The sequence below is a fragment of the Hyla sarda genome, chromosome 4 (genome assembly GCF_029499605.1).
Source record: "Hyla sarda isolate aHylSar1 chromosome 4, aHylSar1.hap1, whole genome shotgun sequence".
Taxonomy (NCBI): Eukaryota; Metazoa; Chordata; class Amphibia; order Anura; family Hylidae; genus Hyla; species Hyla sarda.
Window position 1 is genome coordinate 233,262,024 of NC_079192.1, and position 26,605 is coordinate 233,288,628.

General features: G+C 44.7%; 1 protein-coding gene across 6 annotated transcripts in view; it reads right to left on the minus strand.

Annotated features, from left to right (window-relative positions):
• Positions 1–26,605, minus strand: part of HDAC10 (histone deacetylase 10) — a 177,485-nt gene that overhangs the window by 34,934 nt on the left and 115,946 nt on the right. For all 6 annotated transcript variants that reach the window (XM_056573747.1, XM_056573752.1, XM_056573749.1 and 3 more), the window contains exons 6-11: positions 25,172–25,276; positions 13,723–13,791; positions 13,507–13,633; positions 11,049–11,114; positions 9,958–10,017; positions 9,779–9,868 (exon numbers count right to left, since the gene is read on the minus strand). In XM_056573747.1, coding sequence (XP_056429722.1) covers positions 9,779–9,868; positions 9,958–10,017; positions 11,049–11,114; positions 13,507–13,633; positions 13,723–13,791; positions 25,172–25,276 — 517 coding nt within the window. The remainder of the gene's footprint in view (positions 1–9,778; positions 9,869–9,957; positions 10,018–11,048; positions 11,115–13,506; positions 13,634–13,722; positions 13,792–25,171; positions 25,277–26,605) is intronic.

A 26,605-nucleotide genomic window follows, 5' to 3' on the forward strand; every position in this document is an offset into this window, starting at 1 on the left:
ATATATCTTGTCCCCCGCACAGCGCATGTATATATGTCCCCCAAACAGCGCAATCATATGCCCCACACAGTGCAATCATAAGCTCCAGGTAGCGCTATCATTGACAAGCATTTTATTAGCAGAGCATCTCTCCAGGAAGCCGCTGCCCAATGCTCTGCTAATGCTCCGCTTGTGAGTGATAGCGCTTCAGAAGCATATGTGTATAGAAGCGAAGTGGGGACCAGACATATAGCATTATCTGGTCCCCACTTCGCTTCTATACACAATCCTCCTGAGTACAACCAACACAGCTGCCCCATCGCCGCCCCCATCCCCGTGTTCTAATTAGCTGTTCCCGGGGTCCGCAATCCCTCTGGCTGTGGCTGTGCGCTGCGATGCGCAATGACGAGTGACGTCCCCAACGCGACGTCAACGTCAGTGCGCACAGCGACAGCGCCAGAGCCAGAGGGATCGCGGACCCCGGGAATAGGTAATTAGAACACCGGGGATGGGGGGAGGCGATGGGGCAGCTGAGGTGTTTGTAATCAGGAGGATTGTGGATGGAAGCAAAGTGGGGACCAGATAACACTTATATAACTGGTCCCCACTTCGCTTCTATAGATATATACCTCTGAAGCGCTATCACTCACAAGCGGAGCATTAGCAGAGCATCAGGCAGCGGCTTCCCGGAGAAATGCTCTGCTAATAAAATGCTTGTCAATGATAGCGCTACCGGGAGCTTATGATTGCGCTGTGTGGGGCATATGATTGCGCTGTGTGGGGCATATGATTATGGGAAAATTTAAGATATATATATATATATATATATATATATATATATATATATATATATTCCTCCTCTTCGATTTAGCAAATTTTGGACACTTCCATTTCCACACAGTGCATTCTAAAAATGATATGTTATATCTATTATGTAGGTCCATACAATTATAAAACGACACCCAACTTATATAGCTTTTGTTTTATTTTACTACTTTAAAAAAATTATAACTAAGAAAATTAGTATGTTTAAAATTGTCCTTTCTGACCGCTATAACTTTTTTATTTGTGTGTAGACGAGGACATATGAAGGCAAATTTTTCTTGCCATGGTTTTATTGATACCATTCTTTTTTGATGGGACTTTTTCATCGCTTTTTAAAATGAAAATTCTGGTATAAGAAGCAACCAAAAATACACGATTCTTGACTTTGATATTTTTTTCTACATTTACGCCAGTGACAGTGCGGTTAAATTAACATTATAATTTAATAGTTCGGACATTTACGCACACGGCGATACAACATGTTTATTTATTTTTTGTTTACATCATTTAATTTTAACCCCTTAAAGGGGTACTCCGCTCCTAGACATCTTATCCCCTATCCAAAGGATCGCCGCTGTCACGCTGCTGGGGAGCCCTGGGATCCCCGCTGCGGCACTGCGTTCTCATTACAGCTCAGAGCGAGTTCGCTCTGTGCGTAATGACGGGCAATACGGGGGACGGAGCAGCGTGATGTCATGGCTCCGCCCCTCGTGACATCACGGCCCGTCCCCTTAACCTCTTAAGGACCCAGCCATTTTACACCTTAGGACCCGGCCATTTTTTGAACATCTGACCACTGTCACTTTAAACATTAATAACTCTGGAATGCTTTTAGTTATCATTCTGATTCCGAGATAGTTTTTTCGTGACATATTCTACTTTAACATAGTGGTAAAAAAAAATTGTAACTTCCTTTCTTGGTGAAAAATTTTAAAATTTTATGAAAAATTTGAAAATTTTGCATTTTTCTAACTTTGAAGCTCTCTGTTTGTAAGGAAAATGGATATTCAAAATATTTTAATTTTTTTTTCACATATACAATATGTCTACTTTATGTTTGCATCATAAAATTGACAAGTTTTTACTTTTGGAAGACACCAGAGGGCTTCAAAATTCAGCAGCAATTTTCCAATTTTTCACAAAATTTCCAAACTTACTATTTTTCAGGGATCGGTTCAGGTTTGAAGTGGATTTGAAGGGTCTTCATCTTAGAAATACCCCACAAATGACCCCATTATAAAAACTGCACCCCCCAAAGTATACAAAATGATATTCTGTCAGCCTTTTAACCCTTTATGGGTTTCAAAGGAATAGCATATAAAGTGAAGGAGAAAATTCACAATCTTCATTTTTTACACTCGCATGTTCTTGTAGACCCAATTTTTGAATTTTTACGAGGTGTAAAAGGAGAAAATGTATACTTATATTTGTAGCCCAATTTCTCTCGAGTAAGCACATACCTCATATGTCTATGTAAAGTGTTCGGCGGGCGCAGTAGAGGGCTCAGAAGGGAAGGAGTGACAAGGGGATTTTGGAGAGTAAGTTTTTCTGAAATGGTTTTTGGGGGGCATGTTGCATTTCCCCCCAAATTTCACATTTTTGCAAGGGTTAATAGCAGAAAATACCCCCCAAAATTTGTAATCCCATCTCTTCTGAGTATGGAGGTACCCCATAAGTTGACCTGAATTGCACTACGGGCGAACTACAATGCTCAGAAGAGAAGGAGTCATTTTTGGCTTTTTGAGAGCAAATTTTGCTCGGGGGCATGTCCCATATAGGAAGCCCCTATGGTGCCAGGACAGCAAAAAATACCCACATGGCATACCATTTTGGAAACTAGATCCCTTGAGGAACGTAACAAGGAATTAAGTGAGCCTTAATACCCCACACGGGTTTCACGACTTTTGCATACGTAAAAAAATAATAATAATTTCATTAAAATGGGTGTTTCCCCCCAAATTTCACATTTTTGCAAGGGTTAATAGCAAAGAATACCCCCCATAATTTGAAACACCATCTCTTCTGAGTATGGAGGTACCCCATAAGTTGACCTGAAGTGCACTACGAGCGAACTACAATGCTCAGAAGAGAAGGAGTCATATTTGGCTTTTTGAGAGCAAATTTTGCTGGGGGGGCATGTCGCATTTAGGAAGCCCCTATGGTGCCAGGACAGCAAAATAACCCCAACATGGCATACCATTTTGGAAACTAGACCCCTTGAGGAACGTAACAAGGGGTACACTGAGCATTTACCCCCCACTGGTGTCTGTCAGATCTTTGGAACAGTGGTCTGTACAAAACTTTTAATTTGAACAGCCCACTGTTCCAAAGATCTGTCAGACACCAGTGGGGGGTAAATTCTCACTGCACCCCTCATTACATTCCGTGAGGGGTGTAGTTTCCAAAATGGGGTCACATGTGGGGTTTTGTTTTTTTTGCGTTTGTCAAAACCGCTGAAACAATCAGCCACCCCTGTGCAAATCACCTCAAATGTACATGGTGCACTCTCCCTTCTGGGCCTTGTTGTGCGCCCCCAGAGCACTTTGCGCCCACATATGGGGTATCTCCGTAGTCGGGAGAAATTGCATTACAAATTTTGGGGGGCTTTTTTCCCTTTTACCTCTTGTCAAAATGAAAAGTATAGGGCAACACCATCATGTTAGTGTAAAAAATTTATTTTTTTACACTAACATGCTGGTGTAGACCCCAACTTCACATTTTCATAAGGGGTGAAAGGAGAAAAAGCCCCCCAAAATTTTTTAGGCAATTTCTCCCGAGTACGGCGATACCCCATATGTGACCCTAAACCGTTGCCTTGAAATACGACAGGGCTCCAAAGTGAGAGCGCCATGCGCATTTATTCCCCAAACAGGCCAATATATATGGAGGGGTCAATCAATATTTCCCATAGATTCCTATTCGGAACCCAAAAATCCCTATGTTCCCATATATTATTATAATCAGTGTTCCCACAAGCTTTATTAGAAATTAACTAAATTATAACAAAAAGGAAGAATTTGCACACTAAATTAATTAAAATTACACTCAGCTCGGGCCAGTTACATAGCTTTTATAAGATCTATGATTTTGGGGAGTTATACTCCTCTCTTGCTGATAATTTTTAGGAAAGCATGCCTGCAGTTACATGCAATTCCATTTGCTGGCCTCCGCTAGTGCGATTAAAAGAATCCCTACTCTGCTCCAGTGGCGTACCAGACGTTTTTCATTTTTATTGGGGAGGGGAGGGGGGCTGTGTAGGGGTATGTGTATATGTAGTGTTTTTTACTTTTTATTTTATTTTGTGTTAGTGTAGTGTAGTGTTTTTAGGGTACAGTCACACGGACGGGGGGTTACAGCGAGTTTGAGCTGTCGCGCAAAGTTTGCTGCATCGCAAACTTGCAGCCGGATACTCACTGTAAGCCCCCTGCCCATGTGAATGTACCTTGTACATTCACTGGGGGGCCCTCCTGCTGTTGCAAAACTACAACTCCCAGCATGCACAGTCTATCAGTGCATGCTGGTAGTTATAGTTTTGCAACAGCTGGAGGCACACGGGTTGGGAAACACTGAGTTAGGAAACAGACAATGTTTCCCAACCAGTGTGCCTCCAGTTGTTGCAAAACCACAACTCTCAGCATTCTCAAGCATGCTGGGAGTAGTAGTTGGCAACATCTTTAGAGCCAGATGTTGCCGAACTACAACTCCCAGCATGCTTGGAATTGTAGTTTTGCAACATCTGGAGGACTACAGTTTGCAGACCACTAACACAGTGGTTCCCAATCTGTGCCCTTCCAGATGTTGCAAAACTACAACTCCCAGTATGCCAAAACTGTCCAGGCATGCTGGGAGTTGTAGTTCTGCAACATCTGAAGGGCCAGATGTTACAGAACTACAACTCCCAGCATGCCTGGACAGTAAGGACATGCTGAGGATGTGTAGTTTTGCAACATCTGGAAGGGCACAGTGGTCTCCAAACTGTGGACCTCCAGATGTTGCAAAACTGCAACTCCCAGCATGCCCAGACGCCAAGGGCTGTCTGGGCATGCTGGGAGTTGTAGTTTACAGGGTCCCATTACAGCAATGCATGTCGCTTTACGGCGACGTGCATTGCTGTAAAGGGCCCGACCGCGGCTGAAGATCCACTGATCCACCGTCTCCGCCGCCAGGATCCGGGTCTTCAGGGACGAGGTAAGTACCGGGGCCGGTCCCCAGCACTCCCCCGTCCCCCGCCGCGTCCTCCGGTCTTCCTCCCGTCCTCTCCGGACTTCCAGGGGCCGGGCAGGACGGGAGGAAGTAACCGCCCCCCCCCTCCTGCGATTGGTCGGTTAACTAACCGACAGATCGCATGGTATAGGAGGAGGTGGCAGGCTTGCCACCTCGCTCCTATACGTTAGCATGGTCCTGGCTGTCTGTGACAGCCGGGATCATGCGAAATTACCGGGCGGTCGGGTCCCAGAGACCCGATCAGCCCGGTATCGCCGCAGATCGCAAGGGCGATTTCCCTTGCGATTTGCGGCGATCGCCGACATGGGGGGCCTACATGGCCCCCCTCGGCGTTTGCCCTGGATGCCTGCTGAAGGATTTCAGCAGGCATCCAGTTCCGATCTCGCCCTGGGTCCTTAAGGCCCAGGGTGTGAGGGCGTATCCATACGCCCTGGGTCCTTAAGAGGTTAAAAGTCTATTGGAGGGGGCGTGGCGACTGCCACGCCCCCTCCCATAGACTTGTATTGAAAGGGGCAGGCCATGACGTCACGAGGGGCGGAGCCGTGACGTAACGATGCTCCGGCCCCTGTACTGCCCGTCATTACGCGCAGAGCGAACGCGCTCTGTGCTGTAATGAGAGCGCGGTGCTGCAGCGGGGATCCCAGGGCTCCCCAGCAGTGGGACCGTGGCGATCTGACATCTTATCCCCTATCCTTTGGATAGGGGATAAGATGTCTAGGGGCGGAGTACCCCTTTAAGGACTCAGCCTATTTGGGCCTTAAGGACTCAGACAATTTTATTTTTAAGTTTTCATTTTTTCCTCCTCGCCTTTAAAAAATCAAAACCCTTATATTTTCATCCACAGACTAGTATGAGGGCTTGTTTTTTGCGCAACCAGTTGTCCGTTGTAATGCCATCACTCACTTTACCATAAAATGTATGGCGCAACCAAAAAAATACTATTTGTGTGGGGAAATTAAAAAGAAAACCGCAATTTGGCTAATTTTTAAAGGTTTCGTTTTCACGCCGTACAATTTACGGTAATGACATGTGTTCTTTATTCTTTGGGTCAATACGAGTAAAATGATACCCATGATATACTTTTCTATTACTGTTGCGCTTCGAAAAAAAAAAAATCAAGCAAGCAAACTTTTTAACCAAATTAGTACGTTTAAAATCCCTCTATTTTGAAGACCTATAACTTTTTCATTTTTCTGTATAAGCGGTGGTATGGGGGCTCATTTTTTGCGCCGTGATATGTACTTTTTATTGATACAATATTTGCTTATATAAAACTTATGATACATTTTTTTGGAATATATAATACATTTTTTTTTTATAAAGCAGCAACTTTTGACTTTTTTTTACGTTCACGCCGTTCACCGTACGGTATCACTAACATGTTATTTTAATAGTTCGGATATTTACGCACACGGCGATACCAAATATGTATATTGAATGTTTAGTTTTTTTTACACTTTTTGAGGGTAAAATAGGGAAAATGGGACAATTTTTTTTTTTTACACTTAAATAGTCCCCATAGGGGACTATTTATTGCAATCATTCGATTGCTAATACTGTTCAGTGCTATGCATAGAACATAGCACTGATCAGTGTTATCAGTCATCTTCTGCTCTGGTCTGCTCGATTGCAAACCAGAACAGAAGACCCCTGGAAGGCAGCGGGTGCAGGTGCGGGGACCTCCATCCGCCGTTCTGGATGAGCGGATCACCGCGGCAGCACTGCGGGTGATCCAATCATCCATTTTAGTGTCCGCAATGCTGCATATGCCGTGATCTGTATTGATCATAGCATCTGAGGGGTCAATGGCGGACATCTGTGCGATCACGGATGTTGGCCATTTCCGGCGGGTCCCTGGCTGCTATCAGCAGCCGGGACCTGCCGCGCATGATCCGGGCATCGCTCCGATGCTCAAGGTTATGTATTGGACGGAAATGTTCGTCCTGGTGCGTTAAGTACCACCTCACCAGGACGTACATTTAAGGCTGCTTTCACACTATAAAAATTAATCCGTTACAAACATCCGTTAGAAAAGCCCTGGTAAACGGCCGTTAGACAATACCATTAAAGTCTATGGGATTTTTTGATTATCCCTTATGATCAGTTATAGTTCGTCATGAATAACGGCCGTTAGTTGTGACGAAAGAAATAACGGCACATGCACTCATTTTTTTCCCGTCACAAGAAACGGGTAAATTAACGGCCGTTATTTTTAACATTGAAGTCTATTGCTGACGGATAAGCCTTTATGTCATCCGTTTGTACACAGTTTATTACATCCATTATTACTTCAGAAGAGGTGACATCAGCAGACTCCTGCAGTGCTGAGGGAGGACTACTACTCCCATCATGGAACAGACTTGTTTCCATGATAGGAGTAGTTATTCCCCGGCTGCGGGAGTCTGTAGACAGCTGGGGAGGCTACATTAGTGTTTGTACTACAACCCCCATCATGGAACAGAGTCTGCTCCATGATGGGGGTTGTAGTACAGGGGCTGAGGGATTGATCGCACCGGGTTTCACATCTGAGACCCGATGCGATCAAAAGTTATTAAGCAGGGGAGCGGGCGGCATGGTCCGCAACCCTGTGATGTATCAGTGTGTTTTAACTTTCACTTTTGAATCCCCCGCGAGAAGCCCTGAATGGCCGATCAGGGCTCTCAGCGAGAGATTGAAAAATGAACTTTGAGAGTAGCAGGGGCCAAAGCACTCTGGGGGGCAAGATATATAGCACTGCAGGGGGGGGGGGTTGGGGGCAGACATATAGCCTATATATCTAGCCCCCCAGCAGCGCATTAGATCTGACCCCCGCCTGCGCATTAAATATATACCCCCACAGCGCATGTATATGTGCCCTTGCAGCTCTTCTATATACATATGCCACTACCGCCGCATGAATGAAAAGTATTTCTATTAGCAGCGCATAGTGCCGGCTCCCGGCACTATGCGCTGCTAATAGAAATACCTTTCATTCATATGGCAGCAGGGGTATATGTATGTAGAAGCACTGGGGGTTGGGGTGGGCAGATAAAGCTATATGTCTGCCCCCCACAGCTCTTCTATATACACATGCCCCTACCGCCGTACGAATGAAAAGTATTTCTATTAGCAGCGCATAGAGCCGGTATATAGAAGCACTGAGGGGGCAGATAACGCTATATGTCTGCCCCCCCCCCCCCCCCCAGTGCTTCTATATACATATACACCTGCTGCCATATGAATGAAAGGTATTTCTATTAGCAGCGCATAGTGCCGGGAGCCGGCTCTATGCGCTGCTAATAGAAATACTTTTCATTCATACGGCGGCAGCGGCATGTGTATATAGAAGAGCTGTGGGGGATAGACATATAGCGTTATCTGCCCCCTCAGTGCTTCTATATACATACTCACCTGATGCCATATGAATGAAAAGTATTTCTATTAGCAGCGCATAGTGCCTGGAGCTGGCACTATGCGCTGCTAATAGAAATACTTTTCATTTATACGGCGGCGGGGGTATATGTATATAGAAGAGCTGTGGGGGGGGTGACAAATAGAGTTATCTTCCTCCCACAGCGTTTCTATATACATATGCCACTGCAGCGCTATGTATGAAAAGTATACTATCAGCAGCATCGGGCGGCCGATGCTGCTGCTAGAATGCTTTTCACATATAGCGTTGCAGTGGCATAGGTATATAGAAGCATACACATGCGCTGCGGGGGTATATATTTAATGCACAGGCGGGGGGTATATATTTAATGTGCAGGCGGGGGTCCTATCTAATGCGCTGCTGGGGGGATAGATATATAGGCTATATATCTGCCCCCCACAGAGCTTTTAATATAGATATGGCCCCTGCTAATCCCAAAGTTCATTTTTCAATCTCTCGCTGAGAGCCCTGATTGGCTCCTCAGTACCGGCCATTCAGGGATTCAAAAATGAGAGTTAAAACACACTGATACATCGCAGGGCTGCGGAGCATGTCGCTCGCTCCCCTGCTTAATAACTTCTGATTGCATAGGGTCTGAGAAGTGAAACCCGGTGCGATCAATCCCTCAGCCCCTGTACTACAACCCCCAATCATGGAACAGAGTCTGTTCCATGATGGGGGTTGTAGTACAAGCACTAATGTAGCCTCCCCAGCTGTCTGCAGACTCCCGCAGCCAGGGAATTTCTAGTCCCATCATAGAAACAAGTCTGTTCCATGATGGGAGCAGTAGTAGTCCCAGCTGTGGGAGTCTGTAGGCAGACGTGTTTGGCCATACATGAGGGATAAGGGGTCTTAACGGATGAATATTTATTCAGCCATCAGCACCCTTTATTTCATCCGTTATTAAACTAAAATGGACAGTGATGTCAGCAGACAGTTCTGTGTTTCAAAAAGAAAATAATTTCCTCTGTAGTATTCAGCAGCTAATAAGTACAGGAAGGATTAAGATTTTTTTAATAGAAATAATTTACAAATCTGTTTAACTTTCTGGCACCAGTCTAAGCATTTTTGGTGCCACGAAAGGGCCTATAAACTATAAGGGAGGTGGTTTTATTACTATGGCTTATCATAGCCATAGTAAAAGATTAGCAAATGTAGTGAAGACAGACATTTGGTTTGGTGTTAAACAGTCCTATCCCTTAAATCTGAAAGGTCATTCCCAAGAATGATTCCTTGCCATGCTGTATACTGTCCTTTATTTCAAATCAAGTAACCGACAAAAAACAAGAAAGGACACAAATATGTTTATATTTCACTGAAATGATGAAAAGTACTTACCTCAAGGATCATGCACATTTTACCACCAGCAAGATGCATAAGCATGTGAGTGAGATGGGAAAAACACTCTGGAGTAGCACGCATACATCCCTGAACAAAAAGGGAGAGAATGTGCAGCAAAATAAAAAACTACAATCAACAAATAAAATCTTGAAAACAAACATATTACATATAAGTACCTCAGGGTCTCCAATTCCTGAATCATAACCGGCAGAAACCAAAACTAGTTCGGGATTAAACTGAAAATAAATTAAAAAGTTGTAACAAAAAAAACCCACAAAAACCTAGTAATTTTTCAGTTAAAGGGGTATTTCAACACTTAAAAACATATCCCCTATCAACAGGATGGTTGATAAATGTTTGATCGTGGTATCCACAAAGAGGCCACAACTCGCCCCATCTTAATGGAGGAGGGAGATGTGGCTGGAGTTGGGGAAGTTAGGCTCTGCCCACTAGCTATGGGAGAACTGAAAATTATAGATAAATCCTAATCACCGGTGTGGATTAAAGAGGGAGAACCATAAAATTTAACTTTTATTTGTTTTCAATAAAATGTATACAAAAAAAAAATTAAAAAAATAAAAAAACAATAAAAAGTGTTTTTAAAAAGATATCAAGAAATAACAAATATCTGGTTTTGCCGGATTCACGCACTTGCAATATGAGGATATAGACTGTTGCTCTATACAACAAAAGCAGGGGCTGTGCAACTCATTCTCAAGACAGAGTGCTCGGCCAAGGAACCTCATGTTGTCATTCCTTATATTTGCTTTGGTAGAGATACTTTGTTTACATAACCTAACTCTAGTATATCCCTGTTATGTGGATAATTGTGTTATTCTTATTAGCACTGTAATAAAGTTGCATCAGGGCTGAGCACTCTGTCTTGAGTATGGGTGCACTGCCACTGATTTTGTTGTATGGAGCAACAGTCTATATCCCCATATAGCAAGTGCGTGAATCCTAAAAAAACAGCTATTTGTTATCTCTTGATAGCTTTTTAAAGACACTTCACATTGGGTGTTTTTTTGGTATACATTTTATTGAAAACAAATAAAAGTTACATTATATGGTTCTCCCCGCCGCTTTAATCCACACTGGTGATTAGGCTTTATTTTCTGTTATTATTCCCTGGGAGTTGATTTATAATTTTGGTCTTTTGCTGGACCCATATAAGACAAGCAGAATTTTCCTGAAATTATAGATAAAGCCTGTAGATCTAAAATCTGGTGTAAAATGGCGAATATATACATGCCAATATAAGTGTTACCTCAAAAGCCACAGGCAGGAGCACATGTAAGAAAGCTGCAATATAATCTGCATTACCCATACCAATCTATAATAAAAATAAAGAGAAAACAAAACAATGTAACAATTATGAAATGCATATAGGTACCATATCAGCATATGCTAAAAAGTGATTCCACTGTAATTCCACTGCAGGATGGGGTTAGGGAATGTTTATTGCAATTCCAATGCATGGGGGGGGGGTAAAAATGCACAAGGAATCGGCTTTATTATAGCAAACACATAAACCAGGCACACCGGCTCTCACCCTCTCAGATATTTCTCGTGCACAGATAGCCTGGAGTCCCAGCCACAAGCATAGTTTTTCCAAAAGAAATAATCCAGCATAAGGAAACTTCAGTAAAACTTTGGTTTAGTTAACATCTTGGAATACGTGTACATCCATGGACACAAGAACTATAAGCAAATGCGTTTTGGTCAAGGCATGACCTTAATTATGGACCATGATTAAGGTCATGCATTAAACAAAATGTGTCAGCTTACCGAAGTTTTACTAAAGTTTCCTTTTGGAAAAACCATGCATGTGAATCTGCTTTATCGTATGCAGAAGAATTGAAATTTGTCGCTACATAAATAAAAAGAAAGTCAGCAATCCTACTGTGGGCTGTAGATTCAGAAAGAAGAGAACACATTTATGCTTGATGCTATATCAAAATACACTATTGATTCTGACTGGTGCATATCTAAGCATCTTTATCATTATCCCTATGCATATTTCTGTATAAATAAAGGGATGGTAACTGCACTTTGAAAGCTGTACTTAGCCTTCACCATTAGCCCCACAGACATTGAATAAAGCAGGGCATATGTTAAACTACCACTCCATTCAAACTCCTCCTTAGTGCTATCGTACAGTGAGATGCATCAGTGTTCAGACTCCACCTCTCTTTACATTTGGATGCTGTGCAGAAGATCTGATAAGCAGGGGTGCCAGGTGTCGGCAGCCCAACGATAAGCTATTCATGTCCTGTCCTGTCCTGTGGATAGGCCATTCATAAATTTTCACTGGAAAACCCCTTTAACCCCTTAAGGACTCAGCCCATTTTGGCCTTAAGGACTCAGACAATTTAATTTTTACGTTTTCATTTTTTCCTCCTCGCCTTCTAAAAATCATAACTCTTATATTTTCATCCACAGACTAGTATGAGGGCTTGTTTTTTGCGCGACCAGTTGTCCTTTGTAATGACATCACTCATTATATCATAAAATGTATGGCGCAACCAAAAAACACTATTTTTGTGGGGAAATTAAAACGAAAAACGCAATTTTGCTAATTTTGGAAGGTTTTGTTTTCACGCCGTACAATTTATGGTAAAAATGACATGTGTTCTTTATTCTGAGGGTCAATACGATTAAAATGATACCCATTATTATATACTTTTATATTATTGTTGCGCTTAAAAAAAATCACAAACTTTTTAACCAAATTAGTACGTTTATAATCCCTTTATTTTGATGACCTTTAACTTTTTTATTTTTCCGTATAAGTGGCGGTATGGGGGCTCATTTTTTGTGCCATGATCTGTACTTTTTTTTGATACCACATTTGCATATAAAAAACTTTTAATACATTTTTTATAATTTTTTTTTTAATAAAATGTATTAAAAAAGTAGGAATTTTGGACTTTTTTAATTTTTTTCCGTTCACGCCGTTCACCGTACGGGATCATTAACATTTTATTTTAATAGTTCGGACATTTACGCACGCGGCGATACCAAATATGTCTATAAAAAATGTTTTTTACGCTTTTTGGGGGTAAAATAGGAAAAAACGGACGTTTTACTTTTTTATTGGGGGAGGGGATTTTTCACTTTTTTTTTTACTTTTACTTTTACATTTTTTTAAATTTTTTTTTTTTACACTTGAATAGTCCCCATAGGGGACTATTCATAGCAATACCATGATTGCTAATACTGATCTGTTCTATGTATAGGACATAGAACAGATCAGTATTATCGGTCATCTTCTGCTCTGGTCTGCTCGATCACAGACCAGAGCAGGAGACGCCGGGAGCCGCACGGAGGAAGGTGAGGGGACCTCCGTGCGGCGTCATGAATGATCGGATCCCCGCAGCAGCGCTGCGGGCGATCCGATCGTTCATTTAAATGGCGAACTGCCGCAGATGCCGGGATCTGTATTGATCCCGGCACCTGAGGGGTTAATGGCGGACGCCCGCGAGATCGCGGGCGTCGGCCATTGCCGGCGGGTCCCTGGCTGCGATCAGCAGCCGGGATCAGCCGCGCATGACACGGGCATCGCTCCGATGCCCGCGGTTATGCTTAGGACGTAAATGTACGTCCTGGTGCGTTAAGTACCACCTCACCAGGACGTACATTTACGTCCTGCGTCCTTAAGGGGTTAAGTAACTTGTGCTGTCAAATACCAACTAATAATATTTTTGCAAACATTAACTGTGTACCTGGTTCCATGGTAGATTTATATTGAAGCCAGTTCCGCCGCCTTTTCCAATGAAATCAAAGTTGGATTCGCTTAGACATGGCCAGAATGATCCATGTTCATAGCGGTGCCAGGAGAAATATAGGACACTGAAAAGTGAAGTGTTTTTTTAATGGGCACCTAACATTCTCAGGAGAATAGCCACATTTAAATTTACTGTATGTATGTATATATCTACCTTGGGTCATTTTCAAAGATGTACTGAATTCCTTGTCCATGGTGAATGTCCCAGTCAACTATCAGAATTCTGTATCAAAAGCATAAAAGAGAAAATTTGACCTAAGTAACAAGATAATGAAATTATAAATCAGACAAAAATATTCAGTAATATACTAAATGTTTTTTGCTACTGTAATATGCTGTCTGTACCATTGGCAAGTACATATCTCTCCCTCTCTTAAACATGGTCCAGGGGGGGCAGTATAACATAAAAATACTATGCTCACCTGCCACTAATACCCAATAAGCCAATCGCTGGCTGCAGCATTGAACTATTGCAGCTCTGTCCAGAGCTGCATGAATGGACAGAAAGCTGCTAGGGAGATAAAAAGGAGATTGTTTAACACTTACCGTAAAATCTCTTTCACGAAGGATCCATTGGGGAACATAGAGTGTGTGTGTATGCTGCAGTCTCTAGGAGGTATGACAATATGGCAATAAAGAAGTCGGCTCCTCCCAGCAGGATATACCCGCCTCCAGGCCCTGAGGTAATCAGTTTTAGTACCAGAGCAATAGGAGAGGACCGACAGGTCAAGGAAAAAACACGAACTGTCCGAGAACCAGACGAAAATATATAACTGAACACACCCTTGAACAGAGAACCAAAGAGAAACCCAAAAGGGCGGGAGCTGTGTCCCCCAATGGATCCTTCGAGAAAGAGATTTTACGGTAAGTGTTAAAAAATCTCCTTTTCTCTATCAGCTCCATTGGGGGACACAGACCGTGGAACGTACCAAAGCCGTCCCTTGGGTGGGCAGATAATCAGTCAAGCAGACGGCTGTTCCACTGCTGCCTGCAGCAGTCTACGGCCCAGACTAGCATCAGCCGTTGCGAAGGTATGAACCCGGTAGAACGTCGAGAAAGTGTGCAAAGACGATCAAGTAGCCGCCTTGCAAATCTGTGAGGCCGAGGCTTTGTTCTGGAGAGCCCAGGATGCCCCAACAGAAACGGGTAGAATGAGCCACAACCCTGAAGGGAGGAATCTTCCCCCTACAGCGATAGGCTTCTGAAATGGCAGACCGGATCCACTGAGAAGTGGTAGCCTTGGAAGCAGGTTGTCCCTTACGACGACCTTCGGTAAGGACAAAAAAGGAATCGCACTGACGAAACGAAGAAGAGATAGAGAGGTAATACCTAACAGCCCAAACCACATCCAGTTTGTGGAGTAAATTCTCCCTAGAATGAGAAGGAGCGGGATAAAAGGACAAATGAACAATGTCCTCATTGAGATGAAAGGCCGAAACAACCTTAGGCAAAACGGAAGGATCTAGCCGGAAGACAACCTTGTCCTGGCGAAGCACCAGAAACGGAGAACGGCAGGAGAGAGCTGCCAATTCAGACAGACACTCTCCGAATGGAGGAGATAACAACAAGAAAACGCCACTTTCCAAGAAAGGAGGCGCAGGGACACCTCCCCAAGGGGTTCAAAAGGTTCACCTTGGAGTACCCCCAGAACCAGATTCAAGTCCCAAGGGGGAGAAGGTACCCGATAAGGAGGGGCAGCATGTGCCACTCCTTGAAGGAAGGTCCGGACATGAGAATTAGAAGCCAGAGGACGCTGGAAAAGAAAGGGCCGAAACCTGACCCTTAAGGGAACTGAGAGACAACCCCAGTTCCAATCTCGACTGCAAGAAAGAGAGAAGACGGGAAACCAAAAAGGTAACAGGACACAAGACCTGAGCTTCACACCAACTAAAATAGGACCGCCAGGTACGACGGTAAATTTTTGCCGAGGAGGACTTATGAGCCTTGAGCATGGTGCGAATGACTTAGGAAGAGAAACCACGTCTCTCAAAACCGCGGTCTCGACCGCCACGCTGTCAAAGCAGAGACGGTAATAGGGGTGGCACAGGAGACCTGAGATAGGAGGTCTGGACGATAGGGAAGGCGTAATGTTAAGTCGTTCAGGAGCCTGACCATGACGACGTACCACGCCCGCCGGGCCCAGGCTGGGCCACTAGAATGGCGGAAACGTCCCACAGAGTTTCCTCAAGACCCCGAAAAGAGAAGAAAGGGAGGAAACAAATAAGGTGGGGCAAAACCCGACCACCAAATAGACAAGGTAGGGCAAGGCTCGACCAAGAGAGGAACGCTTCGATTGTGGCGGGACAAGCAGAGGTCCACGCCTGGAGCGCCCCAGGGGTTGCAGATCACAGCAAACTCCCCTGGATGTAGGGACCAGTGCCTTGGACAACTGAGGACCGGCCGAGAAGATCACATCCCAGGGACGGCCAGACTGAAGATAACTGAGATGGCCGGAAACCTGAGTTCCGCCCAGGAGGGAAATTCCCAAGAAGCAAGCGAAGACAATTGCCCTAGGCCCCAAAATGTTGAAGGGGAAAAAGTTTCTCGGGGGCCAAGACTCCAGACCGGGCGGTCCCTTAAAACACCTCCCCAGTCTGACAGACTGGCAGGGATGGACAGGAAGGAACACCCCCGAAAAAAATGAGGGGGAAAACGAAGCCACCATAGAAGGGACCAACAAGACTGACGAGAGAGGACGATCTTGCGGCCGAGAGACAACGATCTTGCGGCCGAGAGACAATGGAGACCTGTCACACCGGAAGAAAATCACCAGTTGAAGAGGTCGGTGATGAAACTGGACAAATGGCACGGCCTCCACCAATCGACCAAGGACATCCATGCAAAAGCGAATGGACTGGAGCAGGGAGCCGAAGGCATCAGAGAGTCGGCAGAGTCGAAAGCGGGCAGAGGCCGCATCGAACTGAAGCCCCAGGAGAGTGGCTGGGCTTGTCCCAAATGACCATCCAACCGAAGTGAGACAAGGTCTGGAGGTTGAGACTAAGACTTTCCAGGATCTGGGTCCTGGCTGGAGCTCAGATCAGGAGGTAGTCCAAATAAGGAATCACGGAAACAACTGTTGTCCGTAAAAAAGGCTATCACAGGCGCCAGGACTTTGGTAAAGGTCAGCGGAGAAGTGGCCAGACCGAAATGGATAGCCACAATAGAAAATAACCGTCTGGAACTGCAGAGCGGAGGAACCGCTGATGACCGGGAAACAATGAGAAGTGGAGGCAGGCATCCTTGATGTCCACCGAGGAACTAAAACTCCCCTTGAACCATGGACGCCAGCACCAAACAGAGAGACTCCATTTGTGATGGGAATGCAAGATGCTGGCTGAGATACTCGAGAACCAAGCCTGGGCGAACAGAAACGCCTTTCTTGGAGACCACAGAGAGGTTGGAATAAACCTTGAAAACGTTCCCCTGAAGTTGCACGTCCAGGCATCCCCGAGGGTAAGAGGCGACCAACCACCCGAGAGAGGTCGGCGGGTGGGGGCGACCCTTCAGGCCGAGGAAGGCCTACGGGTGCCTGATGGGGCCGCCAAACGGCCGGAACGGATAGCCAACCTCCGGGAGGAATGGGATCTCCTTCAGACACTAAGCTTAAAACTGATTACCTCAGGGCCTGGAGGCGGGTATATCCTTTTGGGAGGAGCCGACTTCTTTATTGCCATAATGTCATACCTCCTAGAGACAGCAGCATACAACCACGGTCTGTGTCCCCTAATGGAGCCGATAGAGAAACAAAGTTTACCTGTCTGTCTCTTAGCCAATAGGCGCTTACACATTTTTCTTATAAAGGGGTACTCCGCCCCTATCCAAAAGGATATTGTATAACATGTCTGATCCTGTGGGGGCCGGCTGCTGGAACCACCCGCGATTTCCGAGCCGGCGCTACACCACGCCCCCTCTATTCATGTCTATGGGAGGGGGCGTGACAGCTGGTTTACAGCCAATAGATGGATTCAAAGCCCAGCCTCTTCTTCCCCATGGAATGACCTCTGCAAAGACTACAAAGCATGATTAAAAACCTTTCCCATTCATGTCAATCGGACAGCTCCAGTGTATAGTGTTGCCTATGCGGCTTGTTATAAAGCATCTCTATAAATGCTGTTAAAAACAGTTCCAACAAGATGACTGACCCAAATATGAAACATACGAAGAGGTTTCAGTTTCTGACTCTAATCAGTTGAAGTGTACCTGTCGTCAACAAAACTTTTTATACAGTCATGGCTGTAAATGTTGGCACCCCTGAAATCTTTCTAGAAAATGTAAGTATTTCTCACAGAAAAGGATTGCAGTAACACATGTTTTGCTATACATATGCTTATTCCCTTTTGGTGTATTGGAACTAAACCAAAAAAAAGGGAGGAAAAAGAAGCAAATTGGACATAATGTCATGCCAAACTCAAAAAATGGGCTGGACAAAATTATTGGCACTCTTAACTTAATATATGACTGCACAACCTTTGGAAAAAATAACTGAAATCAGTTGCTTCCTATGACCATCAATAAGCTTCTTACACCTCTCAGCCGGAATGTTGGACCACTCTTCCTTTGCAAACTGCTCCAGGTCTCTCTTATAGGAAGGATGCCTTTTCGCAACAGCAATTTTAAGATCTCTCCACAGGTGTTCAATGGGATTTAGATCTGGACTCATTGCTGACCACTTCAGAACTCTCCAGTACTTTGTTGCCATTGATTTCTGGGTGCTTTTTGATGAATGTTTGGGGTCATGAAAGACCCAAGATCTCATACGCAAACCCAGCTTTCACACTGGGCTGTACAGTGCGACCCAAAATCCATTGGTAATCTTCAGATTTCATGATGCCTTGCACACAATTCAAGGCACCCAGTGCAAGAGGCTGCAAAACAACCCCAAAACATCATTACACCTCCACCATATTTCACTGTAGGCACTAGGGCTGCAACGATTAATCGATGTAATCGATTAAAATCAATAATGGGATTCGTTGTCGACGAATCCAGTTATCAAATAATCGCCCTATTTGTTCTCTGCTGTCAGTGGCGGCAGTGAACGAATGAAGCAGACATATCTCCGCAGCTGCCCTGCTCCTAGTGCAATCAGCGCACCGCCGGGACATTTATATTATCTGCTGCTCATCTCAGTCGGGTACAGAGATGAGCAGCAGAGAATAGACATGTTCCGGCATTGCGCTATGAGCAAAGCAGCAGTGGGGACATGTCTGGCGGCGGCAGCAGGGCCCCCCTTTAGACCGCAGCCCCCACCCTTGTAGACAGCTCACCTACAGCTGTCCTCTGTCACGTTGTCCTATGGAGGACCAGGTGACATATACGTCACTCCACCTCCTCCCCTGCGCCCGGCGTAAAGTTACAGAGGAAGCAGAGTGACATGATGCGGACGGGAGGACTGTGCAGCGGAGCGGCAGCCCCAGACAGAGGACAGCTGCAGGTGAGCTGCCGTCTAAAGGGGGGCGCCCGCCGTCTAAAGGTGGGGGGGGGCCTGCCGTGGACTGTGCAGCGGAGCGGCAGCCCCCGAGGGAGGACAGCTGCAGGTGAGCTGTGGTTTAACCCCTTGGGGACGGAGCCCATTGTGACCCTAAGGACGGGAGCATTTTTTGCAAATCTGACCAGTCACTTTAAGCATTAATAACTCTGGGATGCTTTTACTTATAAATTTGATTCCAAGATTGTTTTTTCGTGACATATTCTTCTCTATGTTAGTGGTAAATTTTCGTCGATACTTGCATCATTTCTTGGTGAAAAATGCAAAAATGTCATGAAAAATTTTGCATTTTTCTAACTTTGAAGCTCTCTGCTTGTAAGGAAAATAGACATTCCAAATAAATGATATATTGATTCACATATACAATATGTCTACTTTATGTTTTCATCATAAAGTTGACATGTTTTTACTTTTGGAAAACATCAGAGGGCTTCAACGTTCAGCAGCAATTTTCCAATTCTTCGCAAAATTTTCAAAATCGGAATTTTTCAGGGACCAGTTCAGGTTTGAAGTGGATTTGAAGGGTCTTCTGGTTAGAAATACCCCATAAATTACACCATTATAAAAACTGCACCCCTTAAAGTATTCAAAATGACATTCAGTAAGTGTGTTAACCCTTTAGGTGTTTCACAGGAATAGCAGCAAAGTGAAGGAGAAAATTCAAAATCTTCATTTTTTACACTCGCATGTTCTTGTAGACCCAGTTTTTGAATTTTTACAAGGGGTAAAAGGAAAAAAATCCTCCCTAAATTTGTAACACAATTTCTCTTGAGTAAGAAAATACCTCATATGTGTATGTCAAGTGTTCGGCGGGTGCACTAGAGGGCTCAGAAGCGAAGGAGCAACAATGGGATTTTGGAGAGTGAGTTTTTCTGAAATGGTTTTGGAGGGGCATGTCCCATTTAGGAAGCCCCTATGGTGCCAGGACAGCAACCCCCCCCCCACATCGCACACTATTATGGAAACTACACCCCTCAAGGAACGTAACAAGGGGTACTGTGAGCCTTAATACCCCAACAGGTGTTTGACAACTTTTTGTTAAAGTTGGATGTGTAAATGAAAAAAAAAATGTTTTCACTAAAATGATGTTTTTCCCCATATTTTACTTTTTTACAAGGGGTAATAGGAGAAAATGCCCCCCAAAATTTGTAACCCCATTTCTTCTGAGTATGGAAATACCCCATGTTTGGACGTCAAGTGCACTGCGAGCGAACTACAATGCTCAGAAGAGAAGGAGCACCATTGAGCTTTTAGAGAGATTTGTTTGGAATGGAAGTCGGGGGCCATGTGCATTTACAAAGCCCCTCGTGGTGCCAGAACAGTGGACCTCCCCACATGTGACCCCATTTTGGAAACTACACCCCTCACTGAATGTAATAAGGGAAACAGTGAGCATTTACACCCTACTGGCATTTGACAGATCTTTGGAACAGTGGGCTGTGCAAACAAAAAAATTACATTTTTCATTTTCACAGACCACTGTTCCAAAAGTCAGACACCTGTGGGGTGTAAATGCTCACTGTACCCCTTGTTACATTCCGTGAGGGGTGTAGTTTCCAAAATGGGGTCACATGTGGGTATTTTTTTTGGGGGTTTATGTCAGAACCGCTGTAAAATCAGCCACCCCTGTGCAAATCACCAATTTAGGCCTCAAATGTACATAGTGCGCTCTCACTCCTGAGCCTTATTGTGCGCTCGCAGAGCATTTTACGCCCACATATGGGGGTATCTCCGTACTCAGGAGAAATTGCGTTACAAATTTTGGGGGTCTTTTTTTCCTTTGACCTCTTTTGAAAATAAAAAGTAAAGGGCAACACCAGCATGTTAGTGTAAAAAAATTTTGGGTGTAGACCCCAACTTTTCCTTTTCATAAGGGGTAAAAGGAGAAAAAGCCCCCCAAAATTTGTAGAGCAATTTCTCTCGAGTTCGGAAATACCCAATGTGTGGCCCCTCAACTGTTTCCTTGAAATACGACAGGGCTCCGAAGTGAGAGAGCACCATGTGCATTTGAGGACTAAATTAGGGATTGCATAGGGGTGGACATAGGGGTATTCTACGCCAGTGATTCCCAAACAGGGTGCCTCCAGCTGTTGCTAAACTCCCAGCATGCCTGGACAGTCAGTGGCTGTCCAGAAATGCTGGGAGTTGTTGTTTTGCAAGAGCTGGAGGCTCCGTTTTGGAACCACTGCCGTACAATACGTTTTTCATTCTTATTGGGGGGGGGGGGGGGGGGGGGAAGGACAGTGTAAGGGGGTGTATATGTAGTGTTTTACTCTTTATTATGTGGTAGTGTAGTGTTTTTAGGGTACATTCGCACTGGCGGGTTACGGTGAGTTTCCCGCTAGGAATTTGCGCAGCGGGGAAAAATTTGCCGCAGTTCATACTTGAAGCAGGAAACTTACTGTAAACCCGCCCGTGTGAATGTACCCTGTACGTTCTAATGGGGGGGGGGGGGGGGGTTGGGGCAAACCTCCAGCTGTTTCAAAACTACAACTCCCAGCATGTACTGACAGACCGTGCATGCTGGGAGTTGTAGTTTTGCAACAGCTGGAGGCACACTGGTTGGAAAACCTTCAGTTAGGTTCTGTTACCTAACTCAGTATTTTCCAACCAGTGTGCCTCCAGCTGTTGCAAAACTACAATTCCCGGCATGTACTGATCACAGAAGGGCATGCTGGGAGATGTAGTTATGCAACAGCTGGAGGTACGCAACTACAACTCCCAGCATGCCGAGACAGCTGTATGGGCATGCTGCGATTTGCAGTTTTGCAACATCTGGAGTGCTACAATTTAGAGACCACTGAACAGTGATCTCCAAACTGTGGACCTCCAGATGTTGCAAAACTACAACTCCCAGCATGCCCAGACAGCAAACAGCTGTGTGGGCATGCTAGGAGTTGTAGTTTTGCAAGATCTAGAGGGCAGTATAGAGATCACTTTGCAGTGGTCTCTAAACTGTAGACCTCCAGCTGTTGCAAAACTACAAATCCCAGCATGTCCACACAGCAAACAGCTGTGAGGCAACTCACCGGCTTCCGTCGCATCCAGGGAGCCGTCCTCTTCTGCCGCACACCGATCTCCATCGCCCGCAGCCTCCGGACGGGTAAGTGATCTTCGGCGCCGCTCCTCTTCGTTTTTCCCGTTCTGGCCCGCCTATTGTGGGTGGGCAGGACGGGGAAACCGAAAGTAAAGACCCCCTCCGCCGATCAGCTATTGGTGGTCGCGTCTAGACCACCAATAGCAGAGATAGGAGGGGTGGCACCTCTGCCACCTCACTCCTATCGCATTAGGGGCATCGTGGGTGTCTTAGACACCCGCGATCCCCCTTATATTCCGGGTCACCGGGTCACCATAGACCCGTAATGCCCCGGATTCGGCGCAAATCGCAAGTGTGAATTCACTTGCGATATGCGCCGATTGCCGACATCGGGGGGGTCTAATGACCTCCCTGGGCATTTGCACGGGGTGCCTGCTGATAGATATCAGCAGTCACCCCGGTCTGGTCCCCGCCCGGCGCGCGGCGGGGACCGAAATTCCCACGAGCGTATGGATACGCCCTTCGCCCCCAATAGGTTAAAAAGGGGGGCCATGCTGTCTAAAAGGGAAGGGGCCCTGCTGTCTAAAGGGGTCTGTAAAAGCAATGGTCTGCAGTCTGCACATACACATGTGCATAGGAGTGCTATATTAAAAAAAAAAAAAAAAATGTAAATTTACTGCTCCCCCAATAAAAATTAGCTCCCCCTTTTCCTATTGCTATACAAAAAAAGTAAAATAATTTTTTCTTTTACATATTTGATACTACCGCGTGGCTAAATGTCTGACCTATTAAAATATTAGTGAATCATTAACCTTTTTTTTTAAATAGTTCAGACAGTTACCCATGCGGCAGTATCAAATTTACACTGGTTTCTGTACAGGATCATTAATAATGACCGCAACTGGCGTAAACGTAAAAAAAAAAGTCAAAATTGCTGCTGTTTGGTCACATCACATGCTAGAAACTTTTAATATGGCCATTGTACATAGCTTTTCAAGTAGAGTCAGCTGAACCCCATTTTTTTGGCCAATCGAGTCAGCTTGGTTTTAACGTAACTTTATTCTTTCATGAGTTATTTACAAGTTTCTGACCACTGATAAAATGTGTTCAATGTGCTGCCCATTGTGTTGGATTGTCAATGCAACCCTCTTCTCCCATTCTTCACACACTGATAGCAACACCGCAGGAGAAATGCTAGCACAGGCTTCCAGTATCCGTAGTTTCAGGTGCTGCACATCTCGTATCTTCACAGCATAGACAATTGCCTTCAGATGACCCCAAAGATAAAAGTCTAAGGGGGTCAGATCGGGAGACCTTGGGGGCCATTCAACTGGCCCACGATGAGCAATCCACTTTCCAGGAAACTGTTCATCTGGAGTGCAAGGCTGAGCCAAAAATCCGCTGACACAGAAGGAATCACACATGTTTGTAACGAGAGCGTCAACTCTGGTACTGAGTGGCATAATACACATCCCCCGTACATCAGCTGACTATCACTTGATCACATGACATTATGATCACATGACAAACATCATGACGACATGACGCACATGGGCGTCAATAGCGTCAGCAGGGGGCGGGCTGCAAAAACAAAACATACAGCAGCCAAGCCCACAAACATCACATGATCGGAGAAAAATCATGTGACATGGGCACAGCCTGATGATGCGCACAGACGCGCAGAGAAAATATACGTCAGCAGGGGGCAGGGATGCCGACAAGAAGATAGACCAGCACAGGCCACTAAACTGTGAGGTCACGTCTCGCAACGCCAGGAAAGATGGGAAAAACGCGAGACTACAGTCATCAAGTAGGCTGATGAGAAAGAACTTCTGCCCGAAAAAAGAAGAATGATTTGAAAAAAAAAAACGGAAAAAAAGGTAGACACACATATTTACAAGTTAGATAATCTGGACATGCACTTTACAGTACTACTAAAAAATGCTTTGCAAATTTTTGCACAAAGCAGGGGTTCCCCCAGTGTTCCTACTATTTACACAGTGAATGCCTTAGGGCCTATTCATACTACGAAATTTCTGATCAGAGAAATGCCACTGTTTTCAGTAGTATTCTGCTTCATCATGCACACTGTGGGATTTCCACCACAGACATTCCTGGTTCTGCTGAAAGAATGAACATGTTCATTCTTCTGGCTGAATTCCACGTGGACTGCACCACCATCAAGGAGGGAGGGTGCAGGTCCGAGTGGTCTAAGCGCCAACTGATAGCGGCAGCAGCTGCTGCATACAGAATATCCCCTCACAAGGAATATTCCGTAGTGTGACTGGAGAAGGTATTTAGATCTGTCTTTCAGCTCCTGGTCATCATTACTTGAATTAGCCGCTTATTGCTTCTTGACAATGCTTTTTTTAAACTTGAATTACTGTAATATGTAATCCTTCCTGTGCAGTGTTCTAAGTTAGTCTACATCACTGACATTAACAGAACACATAGATAAGAGTAACTACCACATCGGTACTGTATGAGGCTCACTGCGCTGAATGCATGACTCCTTCTCCCCTTTTATCAAATAGCATGAATTCTTAAAAGAGGAGGAGGGCTGATTTCAGGTTCTGGGCTGTAATTAGTCATATCTCCCAAGAAGTAGGGGCACAGAAAGTCTAGGGCGAGTCCTGATACATTTCTGAGGGGTGAACATGCACCCTGAAGCAGAGAGGAATGCACAGAGCTTCTGTGCTCAGAAATATTCCGGGCTGAGATCCTAAGAGCGGGCTATCGCTGACTAAATCAGTCAGTGCTAGGACCACACAGACATTGATGATCTCCATAGACTGCAATGTATTCTGTGCGGTATTCTGCCAAAAGATTGAACATGTTCATTCTATCGGCAGATGAGCAGCAGAAAGCTCCGCCAGTGAAATTCTGTAGTGTGAACTGTGCAGCAGAATCCGATTGACAGCAATGGGACTCTGCAGCACTGAAAGTGTGAACCTTAGTAATAGGGTGCTCGGACAAAGAATGACAAGTGTAGGAATAAAAAAAAATTAAAAAATGTTGTCACATCTAGGCTGTTGTAATCTTATAAAATATAATATGAATTGTATTCTGAACACTCACCTTTGAACTTTGTACTTGTTTTTTGCATATTCTGCAGCAACTGCAACATTATTAAAGACACAGAATCCATTGCTTGCACTTCGTTGACTATGATGCCCTGGAGGTCTGAAAGAGATACAGAGATTTAAAGGGGTACGCTGGTTAAGGAAAATGTATCCCTATCCAAATGATAGGGGATAACTGTCTGATCGTGCCAGACCCCAGAAATCTCCTGCACGGTGTGGGGGTCGACGCACCTCCTTTATGCATCTCTATGGGAGATCTGGAGATACACGAGTAGCTATAGTCCAAGAATAACACCAATCATTTAAATGGGCATTGTCATAAAATAAATTTTTTATATGTTCTTCCTTTACTGAAAAAAAAATTCTATATATATTTGTTGTGTACATTTTCACTATTTATGTTATTTTTTAAGGTTTGAAAATGTGGCCACTAGGGGTCTCCCTTCTAGTGCCGCATAAGCAGGAGTAAATGGTCAGCACTATAGCGCATGGTGCGCGAGGATTGAAGAAATCCAGGTGTAGTTAATAGAAATCCCGGCACTCAAAATTTCATCAGAAGCTTTAGGTTTATTTAGACATAAACTGCATACATTTTAAACAGCAAGCGTTCCGGCTTGTAATGGCCTTTGTCCACTGCATGCAGTTGGAGAAAAATTGACAGGTACCATTTAATTATTTTTTGGAATAATATTTACCAAAATGTTACTCAACTTGGAATTCTAATATATGCTTCCATAAATGGGGAGTAGGCACAAAAGAAGCCAGCAAAGCAATAGGAAGATTAACATTAAAATTGTTCAAAACTAGAATCACTTTCATGCAGACAATAGAAACACAAACTAACTTAAAGGAAAACTGTCAGATATTTTCTCCCGCACTATCCACAGTACTGGTGATGAGCCCTACCTTGCCCGGATCCGCCTGGTCGTTCGCCCGCAATTGTGGTTTTATTCTATGTGTATATCTTGCTGTAACTGGCACGGGCGGGGCTTCTGCACTGACGTCAGCGCCGCTTATGAATATTGTTCCCCCTCCCTCCAGTTAGGAGCAGCGAAGAGAGGGAGAGCTGGAGGGAGGGGGGATGAATATTCATAAGCGGTGCTGACGTCAGTGCAGAAGCCCCGCCCGTGCCAGTTACAGCAAGATATACACGTAGAATAAAACCACAATTGCGGGCGAACGGCCGGGCGGATCCGGGTAAGGTAGGGATCGTTTTAATCAGCGTCTCCGGCACTATCCACCAGTACTGTGGATAGTGCGGGAGAAAATATCTAACATTTTTCCTTTAATAAAGTAAGACTTTAAATTTGTTTCATATTACAATACAATGAAGCAGAGGCGGGCGGCACTGACAGCTAGGTAGTATACCACTTGTTTGAAGAAAAAAAAAATCTCATTCTTGCTGACAGCTTGCCAGCCCATGGCTTTT